Source organism: Lepisma saccharinum, chromosome 1 (assembly GCF_977018435.1).
Source record: "Lepisma saccharinum chromosome 1, izLepSacc3.1, whole genome shotgun sequence".
Taxonomy (NCBI): Eukaryota; Metazoa; Arthropoda; class Insecta; order Zygentoma; family Lepismatidae; genus Lepisma; species Lepisma saccharinum.
Window position 1 is genome coordinate 181,454,511 of NC_139229.1, and position 25,483 is coordinate 181,479,993.

General features: G+C 36.1%; 1 protein-coding gene across 1 annotated transcript in view; it reads left to right on the forward strand.

Annotated features, from left to right (window-relative positions):
- Klp3A (kinesin-like protein 3A) overlaps window positions 1-25,483 on the forward strand; it is an 80,302-nt gene that overhangs the window by 31,530 nt on the left and 23,289 nt on the right. Inside the window, exons 6-12 of the mRNA XM_083143798.1 lie at window positions 1,128-1,342; window positions 6,884-7,059; window positions 8,653-8,820; window positions 15,645-15,836; window positions 19,695-19,883; window positions 21,840-22,039; window positions 23,318-23,462. Coding sequence (XP_082999924.1) covers window positions 1,128-1,342; window positions 6,884-7,059; window positions 8,653-8,820; window positions 15,645-15,836; window positions 19,695-19,883; window positions 21,840-22,039; window positions 23,318-23,462 — 1,285 coding nt within the window. The remainder of the gene's footprint in view (window positions 1-1,127; window positions 1,343-6,883; window positions 7,060-8,652; window positions 8,821-15,644; window positions 15,837-19,694; window positions 19,884-21,839; window positions 22,040-23,317; window positions 23,463-25,483) is intronic.

The following is a 25,483-nucleotide window of genomic DNA, read 5'->3' on the forward strand; positions in this document are numbered from 1 at the left end:
ACAATGCATGGTTGCTCAAAATCCAAAATGTCTTTAGTGCAAAAAAAAAAAAAAGGCATTACTTTTCAGCCCGCGCTTGTATATTTCCTCAAAATATCTTCATTAGAATTCAATTTCTCTGTTTCCCAGGGATGCCCATTTTTGAGGTAATGCTGGATTTTACAATTATGCCAAACACAGGGTGCTAGGTGTCAATGAAGTTCAAATTTTGCTAGGTTTAGAACCATTATGCTAGATTTGGCAACACTGATTGAGGAAATCGCGGGAGCTTCCTTGGGGACCATACAACTGGGCAACCCTCTGCATAACCCGGCTCTCCCTTGCACTGCCCCTCACCCATCTGCCTGTAGGATGACGAGAAAGCTTCCTCAGCAGCAGGCAAAGACTGTCTGTCGTCTTCGGGCAACAGATCTAGAGCGAGTGGGTGATAGCATATTGATTCTTGACAGTCGAGTAGCGAACCTTGATTGAGCTCAAAATTTTATAATGCTCCTTAAAAAGCAGAAAACTGGAAATAAGTATAAATGAGACTGTAGGAAGTTCCTCACTTCCTACATGGAGGAATTGCCACTGCTCTTGACCAGCCCTGATGATCATTCTTAAATGGAATCGAAAGCTTGGACAAAGTTTGATGTGTTTATTGTGCTGTTTGTGTGTTTGCTTTTTTGTTTCTAACATATGCATATGAACAGTATCAACTTTAACAATAGTCTATTGATGGTAGAAATGAACGCATTCTTAAATTCTTTGTTATTTCCAATCCACTTTTTGTGAGAAAGCTATTGTCCACTTACAGCAAAACATAAACCATTCCTAGTTATCCACGCAAAGAAATGAGGATTGTATATCCCCATGCTGTACAATAAAACAGTCCATAAATTATCAATAACTTACTGGTGGATAAGAAGGATTTCAATGATCAGTACAATCATGCACACAATCTTACTTCAGTTCACATGAAAACAAAATAGCATTGCCTAATAAGATAAAATATACTTACTAGGTATTCAATTTAAAGGTGGACCATGTTATACTCTACTAAATTTACAGATACTCCTATACCAACTTGCCATTAATGAAGAAAAAAATGGCTAATGAAGTGCAAACTAATGTATTTTTTTTTTCAGCAACTCTATGACCAATGCAAAAATCCACTTTGTGGATTTAGCTGGTTCTGAGAGAGCAAAAAAGACCAAAGCAACTGGAGAGAGGTTGAAGGAAGGAATTAACATCAACAGAGGCCTTCTTTCACTAGGGAATGTCATATCTGCTCTTGGAGATGAGTCTCAGAAGAACAACTATATCCCATACAGAGACAGCAAGCTTACAAGGCTATTACAAGGTTAGTTAGCTATTTAGTTATCTTGAAGAATTGAGATTTCTCTTGGGATGCCATCACTGGGGGAAATGGAAAGAAATTGAAGGGAATTTTCACTGCAGTTGTAAATCATGGTACTGTTCATTTATCTGTGTGAACTAGATGAACATTACCTGCGAGTTGACATCTCTTGATTGTTGACCACTTTTTTATGCAAGGGTTTTGGTACTGTGTAATATTCTGGACAGGGACACCAGAAATATTTACAACGTTTCGATTAGGTGCCTAGAGATACACTTCTGGCTGCACAAATTCTGTTTTAGGCTCAGGGAATCAGGTGCTATATGAACCATCATAAACATTGCACTGCAGCAGGAAAGAAAGCATATACAAATTAAAACAAGGTAACACCCCCTCCCCCACCTAAAAAAAGATGACAAAAAAAAACAAGCAGGTTTCTTTACCTAATTGCTGGGTCTCAAGTTGCCATGAATTTAAATACTTCATAATGCACTCTCAGGGAAAGTTTCAACTGCTGTGATTCTTCCTTGTTCCAAATCGGGCTGCTAGTTTGAAAGTCTTACTCTGCACTGTCTTGTATTGTCTTTTGTGTCATAATGTAGAAGGTGTCAAGGAGGAAAATATTGTGATTGGACAGACCTCTAGCTGTGGTTTAGCAACATAAAGAAAACTAGCAAATTATGAAGAGACACTTTCAGTGATATAACATAATGTTGTAAAATAACATTATTTTATAGAGTACAGCACCACCAACAGTCATTTCATATTGGCTATTAATATTTTCTTATGCATTACTGAATATATGCTGTATGCAACCCACAAGTCTCTAAATTTTCAAATTACACCCATCGTTCCAATTGCATTATCTAACGAACCTCACTAGATTTTGTTATGTTTGCGGTACAGAATAATTAAGGAAATTCTCAGTTGCAGGATAGTAATGCACAATGTGATCTTCTCCTTCTTTTTTTTTTTTTTTTTTTTTTGAATGCTGGGCCGAAGGGGAACTTATAACTCACACCCCCTCTCTTGGACATGCCACTACTATATATATGTATAGTATATATTATGCTTTATATGTATTACATTTGTAATATATATATAGCATATATACATATACCGTATTTACGCATGTATAATGTGCACCCTGGTTTTTGATGGGGAAAAGTGACCAAAAAATTTCTCTTATAATCCAGGTTCAAGAAATGGCTTTCTTAGTTGTAGGGCGTAAAGCTGCTGCTATACCAATCAAGAGATAGTGACATCATACCTATTCAATGAGTCACGTGTTGCTATGTGGATCAAAAGGAGAATATCCTCTTGTGTAAACAGTAAGTCCCCAACCCATGCAACCTTTCCCCCTCTCCCTCCACTGTGTTTAGCATCTCAAAGCTTTCACTCTTTAACCACCTTATTTATTCTGTAATAGTAGAAAGGGAGATCAAAATTACATTATGGATTTGCAGTGCTCAGGAAGTTATTTTGTTATTTCTCGCCCAACAAATACTGCTGATACACATCCCATGTGATGGGAGGTGCATGCTCCAATGCAGCCAGAACAGCACTGCTTTTCTTGTATCACAGAACATTAGATTACAAAGTGAAAAATCATGGAAAATGGCCTTTATACTTTAATGCGTGGTTTTGCTCATTTTCTCTTTACTTTTTCTAAAAAGGAAAACCCTTCAAAATATATATATTTTCCATGACTGACACATAACATTTATAAGAGGCCCATTCAGAACACTCAAACTAGCAGTTATCAGAACAAGATTTCTTTCATTAAGGCATACACACACTCCATGTGTCTTTGGCCAGTTATACATTTTAATTATTATTTTCTTTCATCTTTTCTTTCATCCAAAGTACCACAAAAATCAGAATGTTCCTTCATTTTGTAATGAGCTTATTTCAACTGAATTCCACATTAGTGTTGCCATCTTCAATGGAATACTGTTGCCATATTCAGAAACTACAGAATTCAAGCTTTACAACGATATATAACATAATAGGGTTCCATAAACACAAAATAAAATATTCCGTGCATAATATGCACCACACTTTGTGTGCAAAAATTTTGAAAAAAGTGCGCATTATACATGAGTAAATACAGTAATACACACTCACACACACATATATACATATATGGTAGACCAGTCAATATGTGCAGATATTTTGCTGAATTGTGCATTTTTGTGATAAAATACTTCAAATGTAGTTTCATATCAGTCTTAATATCATTTTAAAGATTGGAGGCATTTAATATACCCTGTTGGTCAGCAATGGTGGCAGATTTATTAGTACATGTATATCTTTTGACACAAGCAGTGTAAATGAACTTTTATTGCTCGTGTATGAAGATTTATCTGTTATTGGTGAAATAAAACTAAAACTTTCCAATAAGGTGTACAAAAGCATTCCAAATGTGTATTAATGACTAAAAATACCTTCGTGCTATGTTTAAGGGGCACGTTTTTCAAGATTGTTTATAGTAGCATGTTGCTGTTCGAACTGCTTCACTTTTTGAAGTCTGAAGTGTAATCATTAATTATCAGCACTTTAGTTAATTTTTATCATATTTCACAGGTGTGGTTATATGGGCTGTATAAATCCCAGGGGCAAAGACACAGACTGAACCATTTAATGCTACTTGAAAGTGTTTCTTGCACATCAACAATGCTATTAAATGTTATCCATTAATCAAATTGTTATAATTTTCAAATTATTGCTTATAATCAGTACCTGAGAAAATATCAATACATGATCTTGGTAAAATCACGAAATCTTAATTGGCATCTTCAAAGAGTGTCTTGTCCTTCATCAGTCACCACATCTGCATAGTTGGGTACATGGAAGGTTTACAGGGAATCATTAGGAAAATGATGGAATTGATCTCTTGTGAAGCTTGAAAGACTAGAAAAAGTTGCAGCAAGCAATTGAACACTGAAACGTCCACTTTATAATACTCTCTTAAAATCCATAATGCTCAGCCTGGTAAGTTCACAACTGAACTTGAACACCGTGAGGATCGGATCCTTGCTGGAAAATCACTTGCACATTTATCCACATAGCCGCACTTCAAAATGTCCATACATGCCTCACTCTCTGGTGGCAGTGTTAGCCATTTCGGTTTCCATTCGCCGTCTTTAACATGCCTAGGTAGTTCTGGAGACTTTTCCAGGCCACTCGAAGATGATGTTAGGGCTGAAAATCTCTTTTTTAGAGGAAATATGTTCAATTTCTCTACCTTTTTAACTTTGTCATACTGAGTTTCGATGTAGAGCCCTTTTGAACATCGAAAGTATTCTCGGCAGGTGATGCCATTAGCATGAACTGGAACGTAGGTGTCAGTTGTTTAAAGGTGTTCCAGGCCACCCATCACCCATGCCAAACGCTCTTCCTTCCCCGCGAAGCTTAGTGTTGGGTTACTAGACGAGATAAGTGACTATTTTCGGGAGTAGATAGATAGCATTTTCACGAGACTAAACAAGATGAGAAAGACTAAAGTTCAGTCTCATGGACAATGCTAGCTAAAAGTGGTGTTCCACCCACTTATGGCATGGAGAGCTGAGGTATACTGCACTTTGCCTCACCCCTAGGTTAGTCAATTTTTGTGGGATCCAGATATCAGAAATTTTTGTACTTCTGCTTGCCACCATCAAACGTTTGCATCCAAGCTTCTAAGCGAAACTGATGGCAAGGATGGTCACGACTGTGTCCATCTTTCGAAGTGCATCTCTAGAATTTGCAGGAAAACCCATCTAGAGCGTGCAGGAACATTAGTGTGTCTGCTGTTAGTGAGAGCACGAGTCTGTTTTGTGTCCACAGTGGCCTTCCCTTAATCTGCGCAGGTTGATATGATTAGAGGAGACTGACGCTTAAAGAGGAAGTTTAGAGAAAATTTCTTTCTTTTCCTCATCCACACGAAGGAACTGAAGTAAATTTTGGAGAATTCCTTTGCTCGCATACACCCCTTCAAATTGTCTTTCCTCTTTTGCTGTTGAGGCTTGTGGTGCAATACGTGTCAAAAACCAGAGAGTGTCATGCTGCTTTCCTGTAAGGTGCTGTATCTTAACGCTGCACTTATTCGTTTGTCGAACTACCAAGTCTGAGGGTGGATTAGGCTGCTGCTCCGACAAAACCAGGAAAATGGAAAATATACATATTAGAAGTCTATAAAGTGTAGGTTGTACACAAAGTGTGGGTTCTGTCAAAGTTTGTAGTAATTTTCTCACTTATAGGTACAATAATAAAATTTTAAACAAATATAATGTCTGATTTCAACATGATTCAAAGCAGATTTGATTAATGCTAATACTATAGAGCTCAACAGGCGTTAATTTTGGTGATGCCATCTATTACTCTCATTGTGATCCTATAAAGGCGTTATTACTTATTGATGTCATCAAGACAAGAATCTGCAGGTTTTGTATTGCTGCTTGATTATAACATTATTTTTCTATAGGGCCCTTCGCTGAAATAACCTCAATAGAATGGCGTGAAAGAACCTTTTATTTATTGTTAAAATTTCAACTATGCAGATAGATATAACTGTCGTATGACGCAGGCAAATCATAGGGTGTCAATATTAAAGAGTCGCCTGTGCAATTTAGGCAATCAGCATTTACTTGTTATCAGAAGTCTTTGCTATAATGTAATTACTTTTATATAGTGTCTCCTGCACTATTTTCCATGATGACAATATAAAAGAAGTGATGATAGTATAAAAAATGTAGCCCATAAGATGTACTGAGGATCCCTATGATGGCCATTTTGAAAATCCCCCTCCCATTAGGGGTATTTTCAGTGCCACCAACCTTCAAAACGTTTGATATGATACTATTAACTTATTGGACCAATTTTCATGCTTTTATCACAAAAATGCAATTCTGCAAATATCTGCACATATTGGCCAGACTATAAATGGTTGTCTGTCTGTATTTTTTGCCCCTGGAAAAAGTGCTAATAATTAACGATTACACTTCAGACTTCAAAACTGGAACAGTTTGAATAGCAACATGCTATTATAAACAATCTTTAAAAATGCACCCCTTAAACATAGGCATTGAAGGTATTTTTCGTCATTAATACGCATTTGGAATCCTTTCATAGACCTTATTGGAAAGTTTTCCTTTTCTTTGACCAATAACAGAGATAAATCTTCACAGGACCAATAAATATTCATTTGCACCCCTTGTGTCAAGATATACTAATAAATTGTTTATGTATATAATACAGGAATAGATTGAGAAAAAGAGCCAGAAGGGCTATTGAGAAAATGATGTATTGACGTTTGCACAGTGATGCCATAAGTGAAGTGCCTAATAGCATGAAGAAAAGTAAATGATTGTACTGTTTCTGTATTCAGTGAACTCTTGAGCAAAGGAATATGTCAAATTTTTTTACTTGCAACACTGTTCAGCAAAGAATTTTACAAATTCACATATATACACTAGGCAGTTTACAATGAATAGCCTATAATATTTTCTAGTGTTATTGTGCAGTAACAAATAGAAATTGTTTAGACATTCGTAACCTTTTCAGATTCGCTTGGTGGCAACTCTCATACATTAATGATTGCGTGTGTTAGCCCTGCCGATTACAACTTGGAGGAGAGCATAAGCACATTGCGTTATGCAGATAGGGCCAGGAAGATCAAGAACAAACCTGTCGTAAATCGAGATCGCCATGCTCAAGAAATAGCAAATTATAAGCAACAGGTATGGAGCTTTTATTTTTGCATTTGCAGCACCTGAAAAACATGCTGTGTATGGCATTGAAATGTTCAATATGTGTAAAAAGATTGCCTGTCCCAGAAGGAACATAATTCTATCTTTAATTTTTTTATGGTTTTTAGGAATTAGTCGTAAGGCTCGGCTGGAGCTTTGGCTGATGCTAAGGCAGCTATTTTCAAATGTTCCTTTCCTTTCAAAAATCCACAAAATCATGTGGTCTGCTTTTGCCGCTGCCGTTGCCTAGATATTAATATTTCCGTGGCTACTTAATTCTTATTTAAACTATGATAATATCTAAACAGCAAAAGCAAACCTCACATTCATGTAAAATGTGAAAAGCGTGAAAATATTTAGATGTTCTCTGTAAGAGTTGAAATTTTATTTTGTGAATTGTAATGGAGTTTGTAAAGGTTTAAATCCCAAAGACCTTAAGTCTTTGTGCTTAATTATATGCAGAGATGTCACTTTATTCTTGAATTAGTTTTGAAGTACCTGAACGTAGTAGTAGTAGTAATAAGGGATGAACTATTATGAATTTTTTTACTGATACCAATAACTTACCAATATAATATACAATATAAAATTGCAAATTGTTTACCACCTTAAATATTGTGTGCAACTTGTTATTGCAACAGATTTTGCCTTTGAAAGTAATTCATATTCAGACATTTACTTTACAAAACTTTGATATGAAGGTTTTATTTGTAAGAATAACAAAATGTCAGAATTTTTATCTAAATTGTAGGTTATTTATAAATCACTAGTAATTCATGATAAAATCTTAACATTGATATGCCTTTGTTGGCCGTTAGGTAGAGGCATGCATATTTAGTTTTTGAGGAAATGTGAAATAACATGCTGTAATGTTAATTTTTCATGTTTCTGAAAGGTGAAAGTTGCATTTTTCAACCTTGTTTTGTCACGAAATGATGAAGTGAACTGCAAAATTCGAAATACTCTTAAACACTCAATTTAGAGTTCATTTACCTACACTTTCTAAAGTTTGAATTATCCTGTGAGTTAAGCAATTCACGGCAAATTGATTAATTCTGCTGTAAATAATTCAGAAGCAAAAATGGACCACTTTATACAGAAATAAACTTAATATTCTGAAAACTACATAAATGTGCTATTACAAGGGATATGCTTATTTTGTGTAATAAATGCAGTTTTTAAATCAAATTTAAGATGATTCACAATTTTGAAACCAAAATTTTATTTTATTTATTGCTTTTGAACCAGAAATTTGCTTTTTTTTATCAAAAATATGTGCCTCTAGTGATAGGGGACAAATTAATCTGTCCCATTCCTAATATAAAAACTGAGGATAACATGGCTATGAGGGGAAATGGGAAGTCATTGTAAAATAAATTTTAAATAGCATAGAACTGTGTGTCCAGCGCTCTGGAAAATCAATTGAGGACGCTGGGAAATTTCATGGAAAATTTTGTGGAGTTTGTGTGAAGCCTGCTGTGGATTGCAAGGTCTCTCTTTGCTAGCTTAACTATAAGTGTAAAAATATTTTAACATAACTTGAATGCAAGGTATCTTTTAACAGCTAGTTTACAATTATTCTAGATTCAAGAACTCCAACTAAAATTGCTGAATCAGACATTCACTGGGGAAGGAAAGGAGTCTGAATTGCAGGAAGAGAACAAGAACCTCTGTGAAAAGAACAGGAGACTAACAGAAGCCCTTCAAGCAGCTCTGAATGAGCACACAAACATGTTGGAAAAAGCGCTGCTGGTAAGAGAAAGTGTCACCATAATTGTTTGTTGTATCAAATTTACCTAGTGTCAATTTAATTGCATTAGTCTTGTTCTAGAACCTGTGTATAGTATGTACAGATATTCATACATATAATCACAGTGCTGATCTTTTCAAGTTAGGGAAAAGAAAAGAGCTAATAAGTACAGTGCCTTCCTTCATTTGATTATTGCGCTCCTTGAAGATAGCCTGTGTAAGTACTGGAACCACATCACTTGCAAGGAAAATTAGATGTGTGTAACCCCTCAACGCATGTGTATAGATTTATTTTCATTGCTTGTATTTTTGAAATATTTTAAAGTAATCATGTACCATTTTCACAGCTTTTCAGAAAGTTCCCTTAAAAAAAATCACCTCCTCACACTTCTGCAAAAGTTTGTTTTCAGATAACAATCTTACATAATTTTTTTTTGTTCTAATCTAATGTGTACTTTTGTTGCAGCATTATAACACTTAATATATCAACGCTCAACACTTAGAGGCATGCCTATTTCATTTTTGACAAACACTAACAATAACATGCTGAAAGGTGAGTGGTGAATTTTTCTACCCTGTTTTGTCACAAAATGATGCGAAATGAACTGCAAAATTCACCGAATTTAGTTTATTTAACTACATGACACTTCCTGAAGTTTGATTGTGAGAGTTATGCAATTCATGGCGTTGTCACATTGTAATCAAGGGGTTCCGGGTTAGATACCCGGTGGAGGCACCTAGAGGTTCGGATCCCATTTTAAACTGTAGGCCCAGTCCTGATTAGCCTTACTGTGCATATAGTGGACTTAAAACACCAAATCAATCAATTATGCAATTCACGGAAAATTGATTAATTCTGCTGTAAATATTTGAGAAGCAAAAATGGACCCTCTTGTAAAGGGTCTTTCATTAAGAGTGATACTTTTTAAAATTTGAAAAAAAAATAAACCACTCAACGTATCAAAGTAAATTGTGCTTTATTTTGAAGCTTAGACATTGCAGTTATGTTCTGAACAAAATATCGTTCAAATGTCCACCATGGCTTTGAACACACTGACGCACACAATAGCTCCACTGATCCTGATTTCAGTGGAAAAATCATCATCTCAGACGAGGCACATTGTTGTTTTAGTGGATTCGTCAATAAGCAAAACTGTCGTTATTGGAGCGAGAAGAACCCACAAGTGGTCCATGAGGTGCCATTGCATTCAGAAAAACTCACTGTGTGGTGCGGTTTATGGCGTGGCGGCGTCATTGGACCTTATTTCTTTCGAGACGATGAGAGAATAACTGTTACCGTCAATGGAAACCGCTACAGATCCATGTTACACGAATTTCTGTGGCCAGAACTTGAGACCATAGATATTGAAAACATGTGGTTCCAGCAGAATGGCGCTACGTGCCACACAGCTGATGCTACGCTCGATTTGCTGAGGGAGAAGTTTGGCGACCGGATCATCTCAAGACGTGGATGTGTGAATTGGCCGCCACGGTCGTGTGATTTAACACCCATGGACTTTTTTCTTTGGGGCTACATCAAAGCCCAGGTCTATGCTGACAAGCCACGAACTTTGGAACATTTGGAGGCGAACATTCGTCAGGCTATCGCAGACATAACACCACTAATGTTGGACAGAGTGATTAACAATTGGAGCCATCATGTGTGTCAGTGTGTTCAAAGCCGTGGTGGACATTTGAACGATATTTTGTTCAGAACATAACTGCAATGTCTAAGCTTCAAAATAAAGCACAATTTACTTTGATACGTTGAGTGGTTTATTTTTTTTTTTTTCAAATTTTAAAAAGTATCACTCTTAATGAAAGACCCTTTACAAGAATAAACTTAACACTCTGATAACTACATAAATGTGCTATTAGAAGGGATTTGTTGATTTTGTGCAATAAGTGCAGTTTTTAAATCAAATTTAGGATTATATTCACAATTTCAAAACCAAAATGTCATTTTATATACTGCTTTTGATAAAATGTCAGTGTTATAGCTGGTTTAAGAAGAAATATGACAGCTGTAAGATTACAAGATACAGTTGGAATAATGAACAAAAGTCTGTAATAAATTATATAATGGTAAACAAGGAAGTAAAGAAGATAATGAGCAACATTAAAGTGATACCCAGTGAGAACTGTTCTCTTCACAGCTTCCTCCACTTCTTTCAATGTGAGATTCACATTTTCCTTCCTGTTTTATTTTTCATTCACTTCATGTTCATTTCTTTTTTCATGTTCAGCAATTTCTCAATTTTCTCCAGATTCTCCTTATTTCTTCCTCTTCTATCACGTTTCCACTTTCATTCCTTAGCTTACAGCTGTCTCCTCTTTCTCTTCTCCTTTCTCTCTTTAATCCATACAATACTTTCTTGTCCCCATCTACATCTTCTAGCACTTTGGCCCATTCTTCCATTCACTTTCTTCTTTCCTCCTTCTTTTCCACATACTCTTTTCATGCATTTTGTGATTTACATTTAAACCACTTTCTAAATGCATCATTTTTGTTTTTCACTGCCTCTCTAGTTCTTCCATTCCACCATGGTGTTTCTTTTCTTGCTTGTCCTTCCACATACCTTTTCGGCTGTCTCTACTAATTCTGTTTTAAATCTTATCCATTCTGTTTCTACTCCTTTGGGTTCATCTCTTGGCACTCTTCTTTGCAATATTTCTTGATATTTCTCTTTTTATCTTATCCTTCTCTCTTGTTCCTCCCTTCTATCTTTTATTTTCAATCCCCTTACACCTCTACTAGTTTCTCGATAGCTTGCATCGTATTCTCTAGGTCTGTTAGTTGGGCATGTGCAGTGAAGGCTTCCTGCAGACTGCGGGGGGAGAAGTGCTTAATCTGGTGTATGCAGGTTATGGTATTGTTGATTGTCACTTCAGTCTGAATTTTCCAAATTTTGTTCGAAGTTTGAGAACTTGCTAGATAATGAGATTATTATTGTAGTTTGCAGTGTTGATTTCTACTTCTGCATACTGGAAGATGCAGTAACATTGGTTCTTAGCTGCAGACTATGAATTTTCATGTTTTTACTTATATTTAGCATCGCTTTTCTGCTTTGACTAATTCCAATGATGAGAATGAGTGATTAGATGAAATTGATGAGGAGACACCTGTAAAGAATGCCCAAGCCAAGATTTGAACCTGGGAACTTCGGTGGTCAGCCTAAAAGTCAATCAGTGAATGGTCGATTTGGTTTATTTTACTTTGCTTTTCTTCGATATGATGAAATTGGACACTCGCAAGGAACACCTATGTTCAGGCTTGGATTTGTACTTGGAACTCCTGGCCTTGAAGGGTGTTGTTCTAACCACTCGTCAATGGAGGTTGGATTGACCACTGATGCACTCTTCTACCAAGCTGGCTTTATTCCTTTTCCTTCAACCCTTTGATGCCCAGTCTATTTTCGTGGTGTTTCCACTGTTGCCCAGAGTGCTTTTAGTGGGAAATTTGAAATTAACGTACTGCTTGAAATTAAACTTAATATCTTGGAAAGGTAGTTACAAATCATATCTTGTTTAGTTCAGTACAGATTATGCTATAAGTCTATGGTAATTAAAAAAGCAATTGTTTCATAGAGTAGTGTAAGAAATTTAAAATACTTTAAATTTCAACTTTGGCCTTCCTCCATGGAGGAGGCAACATCTACAGTATACCACTGATACCTGACAAAACAGAGAAGCAAGCAGGCAATCTTGCCACAGATCTGCACACACAGAAAACCAAATCTCTATTCTTCTACAACCTCCGGAAGAAACTATGCAGCAATCACTGTTCCCCTTTGGTTTATGACCTCCCAAGAACTAGAGTACACAAGTACTCCCACTCCTTTGAGACTGATAACACACACTGTTAACTCTTCCTCCCCACACTTCCCATTAATCATTAGGTCCCATTGTGATGACAAGTAGTGTCTGAAAACACACTGCATTCTTGAATGATCTATTGCAATGTCTGAAGCAAGACTCACCCTCCTCCTCATTCAATTAGCACTATCTTCGAAAAGGAATCTGTGCATTTGCCTGCCTGCCTGTCTGCCTGCCTGCATGCAGGAACAGCTTTCTTGACCTTCACAAAACTTATGTTTGGGCTACAGGAGTGATATTCTTAAAATCCATTAAAAATAAATAAAAATTGTGCATCTAATAGGACTTCCTTCCCCGAGCTAGCCAGAATCAAATTACTATTCACTAATGGCTAGGGACGTGAAGTTTTCATTTCATTTTTCCCTAAATTTCGATGTTCGATATTTACTCATGTATAATGCGCACTTTTTTCCAAAATTTTTGCCTTCAAAAAGTGTGGTGCACGGAATAATTTTTTAATGTTTACGGAACCATATCATGTTATATATAATTGTAAAGCTTGAATTCTATAGTTTCTGTATATGGCAACAGTATTTCATTCAAAATTGAGACACTTATTTGCAATGCGGTTGAAATAAGCTCATTACAAAATGAAGGAACGTTCTCATTTTTATGGTACTTTGTATGAAAAAAGAGATAAGGAAAAAGAAGATAATTAAAATGTATTACTGGCCAAATAATATGACATATATGGAGTGTGTAAATGCCTTAATGCAAGAAATCTTGTGCTGCTAACTGCTAGTTTGAGGGTCCTGAATGAGCCTCCTATAAATAATTGTTAGTTATAGAAAAAGTATATATTTTGAAGGTTTTTTTTAGAAAAAGAGGAAATCAGCAAAACTACTTATTAAAGTTTAAAGGCCATGTGCCACAATTTTTCACTTTGTAATGTAATGTTCTCATCTTAGTCAACATAGCAACAGCTGGCTCATTAAATAGGAATGATGTCATTCACTGTTGATCGGCATAGCAACAGCTTTACGACCTGCAACTAAGAAAGCCATTTCTTGAACCTGTATTGGACCGTGCATTATATAAGAGATATAATTGTTTCAGTTTTCCCTATCAAAAACCAGGGTGCGCATTATACACGCACTCACAATTATACAAGTGTAAATATGGTATTTTTTACTGCAATTTGGTGTTATTATTTTTCACACTTTAGGGCAAAATTTGATGTTATTAATTTATACATGCATTTTTACTGTTCCTTCTATGCTAAAGATTTTAATTGTTTTAGTTCTGGAAAATTGAGACAAATTTTAGTTTTAATGACAAAAAAATGGCTTACCTTTGTGAGAAATGACCAAATCTTCCATTTGAAAAACTATTTCATCTCATCAGCCACTAAATATGAAATGTTTATTGAATGATAACACCCAAATATTTGAACACAATCATACACATCACATTTCCTTAACAATGCCAAAAAATCCCTCTGCGACCTCAAAAAAAAAAAAACATTTTGTGTACGCACATACAGGCACTTCCCCCCCACCTCCAAAACTCAACTGGTGCTTCTCCCTGAAAAGTTTCCCCTTCTACGAAATTTTCCTTCTGGGAAGACCCCTCCCTGAGCAAATTATTTTTCAGTACGGGGTTAAACACTGTCAGTCATGTCTGCACCAAACTGCAATAAATGGAGCTTGATATTTGAATCTAACTATCACCAGCTACACTACAACTGATAGAATAGTGCTTCAGGTAGTTCTTTTGAAAGAAGTGTTATCTCCAGTTTATATTGCATATTTTGGGCGTTTTTAGTGTTAAAGTGGAAAATTCGGTGTTATTCTGAAAAATGGCATAATTCGTGTTGTTTTGAAATTCTGAAACACCAAAAACTTACCTCCTCTACCTACCCAAATACATTTTAAACACTTTATTTTGCTTTTCTCAACTTTTCGGTGTTATCGTTTAAACTAAAACTTTACGTCCCTACTAATGACTCACTCAAAGGCTCATGTATGTAGCAATAAAGACTTGTATTTCTGAATATTATTGGGGTGACTGGAAATTCCAAGAGTCACCACATGATGATGCTGCATGGTACAAATTTGGGATGGGACAGATTAATCTGTATTCTATCGGTATCAGCTGATATAGGCATATCGGTTTATCGATAAAATTGCAGATTTTATATTACGATCCATCTATAAACATCTTATAATTTAGTGTAAACTTCTACCATTTTTAAATAATTTTTATTAATAATCTCCATGCCCTACTTTTTAAAGTAAATGCCTGAATATGAAACTTCTCTTGCAGTGCAGTCACCTCAAAACACACATTTATTAAGGTCAATGAACCATTGAGGTTCTTCAAGGGCCATTTGGATTTTTTTTTATCGGATCTGTAGAAATATCGGTATCAGCAAATTTTATATTGATACTTTATCAGTATCGGCCAAAATTTCATGTCTGTCCATCCCTAGTACAAATATGTACCAACCAGGCATTGGCAAAAGTACCATACCAGCTGTGCATCAAATGGTTAAGCTGTAGCGTACAGTCACGGACACGTCTGGGTTGTAGTAATCCCATTGACTTTGTATGGGATCGTTACAACCCAGAAGTGTCCGTGACTGTACATTGCTGGACCCTGTGGCCGAGTGGTTACCACATCGTGCTGAAATGCCAAGGGTCCCGGGTTCGAATCCCGCTCGGGCTTGGTTGTTTGTGAATGTCCATTCATCAATTTCATCATTCATCCCCATCTTCGCAAATTAGCCAAGAGGCACAAAATGCGAAGTAAAATAAACTAAATCAATCAATCATGTAGTGGTACATATACACAACCTCGTGATAGTGGAGTGTTAAAATGAAAAAAAATGTTTCAATAATAAAAAAAATCACCTTTAGCAGTTTGTGGTATTGTATTGTTAAAATTTTGTTACAAATTTACAATTTTCAGTGTATGGAAAATACATAACATTTTTTATTTGATTACTCTAGAATGAACAAGCCCAAGAAAAACTGAAAATGAAGCTTGAAGAGACCAGCTCCTCGCTGGAGAAAGCAAGGGATGATTTCAAGACTACACTGATGAAAGTTGAGTCAGATGTAGACGTGAAGGATGTCATTCAATTGCTAAAAGATCACCTGCAAGTTCTCACTGGAATCCAGAGCAAAGTTGGTGATTTACAGGTAAATATTTAAACTTAGGGAAACGTTTGTGAAAATTTAAGGTTCAACCAGGGATTGAACCTGGAACTTCTATACGACTGAACTACCAACCAACCCCAGGTTCCACTGCTTATCTCTTGCATGCGAAATTGTTTGACATAATACATATTTATGTTATCAAACTTCAAACCTTGTTTGGAAGACTTGAAATAAAGCAAATTATTTTACCTGTACAGAATAACTTGTGAAATGGAATATTTTCATTCACATAACCAGTCACATTGTACAGGAAAAGTAAAAACACAATAGTTTGCCTTACCAATATTTTCATATTGCATAAGAAGGTTAGAGAAACATGCTTGCTATTAAGTGGTTCTGTGGTCAAATCTTGGATAAGACCTGAATGTATTTGTCCTTCACATATTTATCAATTCACCATTCACCCACTTGATCTCTATTAACCTTGGAAGGTAGAAAAACAATGTATAATATCAAGGTGCTAAGAAATAAGGAAAATATTCAATTTCATTTGGAATTCTGTACATAACCTAGAACTTGAAGATTTCTTTTTTCCAATACGCTCTTGCACTTTGACAAAGTTGAAATATACATGCACCTTATCTGAAACATTACCCTTCATTGTACAATTGAAATTTTTTAAATTTCTTTGGTCAGTTTTATACATTGCAAGCTTCATCAGTACTAGGAAATATATATATACAGTTCATGAGAGAACTAAGAATCCTTTAACCTGGATAGAAATCCAGGAGCTATAGATTTTCAGCACACATCCAGTTTGTTTCATAAATGTCAAACATTTAAATGAGATATATTGTAAGGTTTAGGTGCTTCATGCTGAAGTAAAGACTTCATTTTACAAGAAACTTGTGTGAAAATCAAGGAATACTTAAATTCAGATTTTATTAATCTTATTCCTTGTGTGGTCCTAAAAAATCTTACGAATGGGTTTGTGTACACTAGTTTCAATATATGCCTTTTGTGCTATTGAAATGCACATTGGTAACAACCATATTTAACTTCGAATGAACTTTCTTTTTTTTTTTTTACTCCTAACTGGAAAATAAAATGCAGTGCAGCTTACGTTCAAAATTACAAAAAATCTTTAAAAACTAATTTTTGATTAATACTACGTATCTTTTAAAATCTACTGGCGTAGCCAATGTCTTTATTTGTATACAAACTACACTTACTGTTCATCAATGTCCTAATCACTCTCGCTAGTCCTCACTGTTAGATGTGTTCCAGTGAGTAGTCAGCTCAAGTAATTATGGAGACAAAACATTAGCCTCCGCATGAACCGCTTTGTTCCATTCTGTCACTATGATGGTGGTTGTGATTTTAGGATTTGCTACAGTCATATTTCTCAATAATTGTATCCTTCAGTGAAATTACAAGAAACAACTTTTGAACCAGTTATGGAGTGATGTGTGCCCAGCATAACGAAATCCCCTGTTCTTGTAGGTTCCATGACAGGGTTGCGCTACTTATTCGTAGCTCCCCAGTTACCTCACAATGGTGGGTGGGCACTGGTCATATATACACAGGTCAAAATGTCAGAAAAAGTTGTTACGCTTGTCCCAGGAGACTCAAAATTGCATGCGTTCCATAGCGGGAGCCCAGAGCTTGCATCTTAGACTGCACAGTCACTGTGCCGGACACAAATGCTATGCGCTAGTTCCCAAATGCTGTCCAAATTATGAATATATTTTTTGACCTTTAAGTGCATTACTTAATATGCTATGTTCATACTCATTGAGTGCAGAGAAAATAGAAGTAAATACGTGGGTTGGAAATTTATTAGTGGCAACTATTTATTCTCAAATGATGCAAGAGAGATACCTGTGTGAAACTTTTACAGCCCTTCGATGAAGTCACCAGCATTGTGTATAACCATTGCCGGCAATGTGGAAGTCTTAGTATTTCTGTATCAGTGCCTCTTCTGTCGATGGTTTGAATGGGGCAGTCTATTGCCTGAAGAATCTCTGGAACAGTTCGGAAGCTTCATCTTAGGGATCAAATCAAAGTCTCAGGGGTTGGTAAACCATCTGCCAGCCCCATCGTACTAACAAATCAGCCACAGGTTGTGCTACATGTGCCGGAGCATTGTCCTGCAAAATGATGGGAGAATTCAGCAAAAAAATATTCCCTCTTATTTCGCAACACAGGTTGCAGGTTATGTTCCAAAATTCAGCAGAAAATATTCCCTCTTATTTTGCAACACAGGTTGCAGGTTATGTTCCAAAATTCAGCAGTAATACTGTGCATTGACTGTCTGTCCTGAAGGTACGGCGAGAATCAACAGAAATTTCGCATTAGTGGGGGTCTGACTACTCAACTTTATACCGCCAACTCCAACGATACTCTATTCCTCTTGTCACTGTGCATGCACTAGTGTTGGAAGGAAGAGTCCATTTCCTGGGAGGTAGCTTAGGTATCAATCTAACATGTGGTATAAGTGAGAAGTAGGGTCATGCATATTTTGTTTTTGATGAAAACTGAATGTCAAAAAACACATTGTAGTGTTAATTTTTCATGTTTTTGAAAGGCGAGATTCATTTTGCTACTGTGTTTTGTCACGAAATAATGCGAAATGAACTGCAAAATGCGAAATTAACTCTTAAACACGAAATGTAAGGTTTATTTGCCATCGCGATATCTTCTGAGGTCTGAATTATCCTGAGTTATGCAATTCACGGAATATTGATTAATTCTGTTGTAATATTTGAAAAGCAAAAATGGAACCCTTTATACAGGAATAAACTTAATACTCTGATAACTACATAAATGTGCTATTAGAAGTGAAATGTTAATTTTGTGTAATAAGTGTAGTTCTTAAATCAATTTTAGGATTATATTCACAATTTTAAAACCAAAATGTCTCTTTATTAGAGGCACATATTTTTAATAAATAAAAAAGCAAAATTTCGGTACAAAAACAGCCAATTTCGGGTTCAAAAGCGATAAATAAAATGAAATTTCGCTGTTATAGCGGTGAAAAAGCAGTATATAAAATGACATTTTGGTTTTAAAAATGTGAATATAATCCTAAATTTGATTTAAAAAGTGCACTATTACACAAAATAAACATATCCCTTCTAATAGCACATTAAATCATTAAATTGCATAACTCACAGGATACTTCAGACTTCAGAAAGTGTCGCATCGGTATGTAAACGGTATATTTCGTGTTTAAGTCTTATGTCGCATTTTGCAGTTAATTTCGCATCATTTCGTGACAAAACTGGGTAGAAAAATGCCCCTCACACCTTTCAGAAACATGAAAAATTAACATTACAATGTGATATTTCACATTTCGTGTTTTCGTCAAAAACAAAATATGCATACCTCTACTCTTTATATACCACTTTTCATGCAATTTTTCACCGCTTTAACACCAAAATTTTCTTTTATTTATCACTTTTGAACCAGAAATTGACTCAGTTTTTGTACCTAAATTTTTCTTTTTTATTTACCAAAAATATGTGGCTCTAGTGAGAAGCACCTGTTCAGTTTCAGGTGTATATACAGCAGTGTTGCCACTATTAAATTTCCAACCCACGTATATTATGTAGAACAATTTTGAGGGGGGAATTTTTGTGAGAATGTTTCTAATTATAATTTAATTTAATATAATCCATTTAATGCAGGATGCCGCAATATTTAATAGTGGAAAAAAATAAAAAATGTTGAAAACGTTCAACATTTTGTATAGTTCACTCACGCTATCGAGACCCCAGCAGCCATGCCAACACATTGATATTTCTAAAGCTCTAGAGTTAGTTGAACTTGAGATGAAATGGCCTTGAGTTAGTATTTTCTTCCCATGAGACTACTAATGATGAATTCTTATGCTTACAGGATGACCAGCGTCGCAACGAAGAAGCTCTCCTCCAGCATGAACTGACTCAGAGCAAAGACCTGGAGAACTCTGCCAAGGAAAGCAATGATGGCTCCTATGAAGAGAGTGATAGTGTTACTGATGGGGATGACGACGAAGTAAATGAGATTCATACCATGAAGCAAGCAAACTTAAATAATCAGCTTCTGGTAAGTCTTCTTATCCTGTTTACAAAGTCAAAATATTAAAACTTATTCAGTATATGTATGCACAATTACCTCTTCTACTGTTTTCTTGTTGAATCTGTCCAATTACTTGTTGCCTGGCATGAATTTATTATGGTCAAAATTTCACATTCTTTAAGTAAAGTGTGTGTAAACCTTTGCACCACACCATGAAGGTGTGTAGGGGGTGTGGGGTTAGGGCCCTACATTTTCTTTGATCTCGGCCGAGTTGGGGGTGATGTGATCATCACCATGCCCCTGGCTGCCTTTATCCCCCAGAGTTTCCTCCAGGTACCCACTTTATATGATTGCTGGGTGGGTGCCGGAGCTGCTTGAACAGGTTGAAAAAGTCCCGGTTCTCCCCCATCGGGGATCGAACCTGGGTCTCTCACATGGTAGTCAGATGCCCTAACGACTGAGCTACTGCGGCTTACTACATTCTTTAAGCACTTTCAAATATTTACATAAAACTTGAAGGAGACTTACCTAGACACTAATATTTTATGGTATAACGGCTGTCTTATGAAGAGGTACAAAATAGTTTTGATATCTCTTTCCATGAATTTAAAAGATTTCGGAAGATCTCCTTCAGTTATTTACTCCTTTGGACTGATGCATTCTCTAATACATGGTTGTTTGTGATCATTCAGAGGATGGTCTCTTAAAATTTATCTTACCCACCAAATACATGAGAAAACAGACATCATGAAATAACACTGTCAAAAACCTGAGTTGACTCTTGATTTGGCAACAATTTGCATAATGTTTCTTCTTGTGCTTATGACAATAAAATTAATTAAAGATTGATGTAATGAAAATTGGGGTGTACATGACAAACTGAAAGTCTACGTAGAAAGAACCTTTCTCAGGAGAATAGAGCACAAAGTGGATTATTGTCAGTATAAATGGTCATATTTTTAGTATGAGAAAAGCTTAGAAAACTAGAATGAAAAATCACTAAGTGAACTATTGTGCGTTTTTGTAATTTAACCTTAGTTTAGCATAGATAATTTTGATACCAGTGGAGAGTTGATATGATCTTAAAAGTTAACATATTTTATACGTTTCTGTATATGAATGTATTAAGTGTTCCAGTCTATCAGTTAGAAAAAAAAAACCCTCTTGTTTATGTAACTGGGTTGTTAATCACATTAACATTCCTTTTATCAAGATATACAGAGGATAATTGTTACATCTTAAAGTTGAATGATAAGGAATGTAATTTCCTCAAGTACCAGAATCCAAATGGTCTGGTGTCGAATGGAAACCAGAATATTACATGGGCAATTTATTGAAATATTATTTAGTATTCTAGGAGCATGGTACTTATTATAATTGTGCAACAGAATGAGCACAAAGACAGATTGAAGAACTGCGTTTTACCAAAAAAAAATGACAATGAAACATTGTTCTGATTAGTGAGAATTTTCATCTCCACAAGAAGTACATAGGAGTCACATATCTATTAATATACTTCCAATAATCTTAATCTAACTTAATAAATGACATACTCACTTTTACAACTGCAATGTGAGAACTCCCTGTTTCTATAACCTAGAACTCATTGATCACATAGGGCCTCCCCCATGACGCAGTGGTAGCGTCATTGCCTTGTAATCAAGGGTTCCCAGGTTCGATACCCGGTGGAGGCACAAGTGGTTCGGATCCCACTTTAAACTGTAGGTCCAGTCCCGATTAGCCTTACTGTGCATAAAGTGGACTTAAAACACCAACTCATTGATCACATTTCCTTGCATGCATTTTATCTGAATTGAAATAAATGTGCACACTTTGTGAAAGTGTACCTTATCTTTGTGCAGAGAATAATGATTAAGAAAGTTCGCAGATTCATTTTGAGTTCTCACATGATTGAATAGTGTTAGCACTTTCAACCTTGGGCTTGATTGGTCCTTGATTTGATCCTTGGCTTTAAATTTTCAGGAAATCAACAAACAACTGGCTGTGAAAGAATCTCTGATGTCAAAGCTCAATGAAGGCTGTGGTAAAATATCTACACTACAGTCTACTATATACGAAGTAAATACACTGGAACTGGAAGAGAAAATAACTGCATTAACTAAGGAAAAAGACGAATTGCAGCAAGCTCTGAGAAATGTGCATGCTAATAACCCAAGCAACAAGTAAGTTTTTAACAGTTTTTAAGATATAATGATAGAAAATAAGTTTCTGGTTGTAAGGTATAGATATTTTTACATAATCCACTCCAGGCATGATTGTGAATTAATTAAAAGTTCTATGTAGAAATATTGGATCAGAAAAATTATCTTCAATTTTACTGGTTGTGCCCATTCGAGTGTCCCATCACCACTATATTGTTAATATTTTCTTGCAGTAATGTTTATATAAAATAGCTGAGTAAAGAAGAATTACTCTGTGTGTTTGTGTACACTTTCAACCAATAACCAAAACACACTGCAATATAGCAAGTAGTTATTCAGAATCGTTCTGATGTAGAAAATCGGTTTAAGAATTTTTGTATGAAAATATTGCATGTTCATAGAAAATAATCAGAATATTTAAATAACCGTAATAATTGTTGCAATTCACTATCTTCTTGCAATAATGAAAAAAATAATTTTGACACATGATATTTGGGCATGGAAAGTGTCTGGTAGGATTTTAGACATTGGTACTTGACCCTGAATATCATGTATGCACATGTGTGCTACATTGAGAGAGGTAAAATGTAACATTTTACTTTGAGTGAAGCATAGATGGGTAAAGCTGCTGTTGCTGCTTAACCAGTTATGGGTACCACAACGAGTAGTACCTGTGATTTTCTTAATCTTATCCAATGCAAATATAATGGTGTTCCTTCATATATAAAGGTTTTGCAGTTGGAAACATGACAGTTTTACGTACGTGGGGTCAGATGACCAAATGTTCCTTTTTATCCTATTCTACCCAGCCTCATCATAAATTCCTAAGTCCTTGTCGTATCTGACGTGGCTAAGGTGTAGTTACACTGGCCTAGTTTGGTAACCTGATGAAGGGAACAGTGGAATCCTGAAACGTAGTTTTCGTTAAAATTAATACTCACTATCGTAAGTATCTTTAAGTATCTACATTTTATTGTATACTAACCTAGTCACTTCTAATAAACCAATTAGTACTAGCCTTTAAAATCCTTACCTATGGCCCTTTAACTGAGACTTAAGTGTTTTATCTTCATGGTTGAATGGTTAACTTAGCAGATTATATTAACCAGACCTCCTAGGTTCATGGTGGTTCTTTGGTAGACTCTTGTTTGAAATAAACTTGCACTTCTTTATGAAGTGTTATTGTGGTCATGGGTTGCATGCACTGTACATCCACCAAGCTACCTACCACATATACATGCATATTCTATTCTTGAAATCTGTATATGCATTGCTTGATATTGATGCTGTTTGTTGTAGGATATCAGAACAACGTCGCAAACGTGTTCAAGAGCTGGAAATGCAGATTACAAACTATAAGAAGAAGGTTACAGAGCAAGAGAAAATGATCAGGATGAAGGAGAAGTCAGACGAAAGAATTAAAATGCTAAGTAAAGAAATCCAGGTGAGCTCTCTCAATATTCTTCCCACAATGTAGTGAAGTTTAACCCTAGAATGGACAGGCTGAGTGTATGGGACCCAGGTGGTAATGGTTCTCACTCAATCTTCAGTTGAGTTCTCAACATACTGTAGTCTCAATCTCGGTACCTTCCAGCTACATCCTGTAGAGGTTTCTAAATGCACGGCCATGAAATTAGGCAGGTGGCAGAAGTTCATGCTGTTGTCACGTCTGAGCACAACCTTGTGTGTTCGTAGGTTTAAGAGTGAAAGATTTCATTGTAGAGTTGGTCTTTGTAATCTATGTGATACAAACTGACAGTATTTGCTCGAAAGATCCGGGATGACAACTGTATGCTCTGGAGAGAGGTTGGTCTGATGCTCGAACTAAGCAATTCTGCCCGGTCGATGTTACCACACAGTGTGCGGGAACCAGTGACTTTTGTCCCCCTCTTGCTTTGCTTTTCAATATGTGGCACCAGTTTCCGTTGCTAATTGTTTCGGCCATGATTTTCTTGCTCGTGTGAGCACACGGGCTCCTTTCCTTTGGCGTCTAAAATAAAGCAACCAGTTCTGAATACCTTCTTCAAAATGAACAAAAACCGTAGGATAAGAAAAAGAAAAGTGCCCCCCTCCCTTCTCCTACAACAGCTCATTATCCGCCACTGGTGTGCATGGCAATGCGATATTTGCAGAATTCAGGTCCCTCTTTCTTGTTTGAATGCAGCTGCCTGGATAGGAAATATTGCCCGTATTCTTGTCTGTTGCATGGTAAAACGTAAAGCAAGGATCATTTCTTTCATTTTCACACTGCTGATAAAAGTTTGGTCTTCAACAATTGTGTTATCTTTAAAATGCAGAGGATTCCCCTTCTGCCACTTGCTGCTCTAACTTCCAGCGGGTCTCATTGTGTTTATGTTGCAGCTGGCGCCAGTGTTTAGTCTGGCATCTGTAAAGTTGTCCCTTGCCGATGACGACAATGGCTCCTGCAGCGTGAAGGAAAAAAAGCGTCATTGTTTTGATTTGATGATAACAAAATTCGATCTCCAGAAAGAAAAACAAGAGTTAAAATAACTTCATGATGCACATAAAGTTCGTGTAATCGCTGCTTTTCTTCAGAACCATTAGCGTGCTGCTGAAGAAAAGAAAAAAACTCAATCCTTAATGTAGGAATACTAGAGGATAAGTTTTGGCGGAGCGAGTATTTGACCTCCAGAATACTCCTGAATCCAACAATAAATTGTCGATTAATCTGAAAATACGCAAGTTTCGTAAAGCTTGTTTTGAGTTAATTTTATGCTGATGAGCTAAGCAGGACTAAATATACTATACAGTTTAAAAGTATGATCCCAACCAGAGTGATTATCGAGTGTGGCGCTGTTTAATGTGTCACATTAGGTGCAAACAGATTGCAAGTTGCGTGTTTCCTTTTTCAGGGTGGATTACAATGTAAGTTTAGGAAGAGTTTGGACTGATCCCTGCAAAGGGAGAGGGATCGAATATGAAGGTAACTGAAGCAAAGAAAACTACTTTTTTTTTACGATGTGTTTTAGACAGCCAAACCAGAACGGAATTTACCAGCCAGGGTTTTTTTTCCCCAGGGAAAGGTTGTTCTCTCCCAAGATAATCTTCTCTTATCAGTTAATCCCGTAACGGACAATGTTCTAGTGAACGCACACAAAATCCAATATTAATTCTGTCCGATTATCTCCAGTCTCTTGCTCGCGCCAGTGTGACTACTGTCAAGATTCTTCAGTGTTTCACTTCTTGCAGTAAACCAGATTGTTTTCTTTTCCATAGGTCTCAGTGCAAATGCATTTCTCATGAACTAAAATTGTAAAAATTTCGTGGAAGAGCAACGACTTTGCACAATTGAAAGAAAATACAGTTTTTTAAAAGACTTTTTGCCACAACATGCTTCCTGTGCATAACCGGTTGTATAACTAGTCAGGATAAATGGTGTTAGTCTCCTTGGAACCTTTGTGTCCGCGTAAGCTCAGTGTTCTCATTTTGTGTAACATTTTTTAC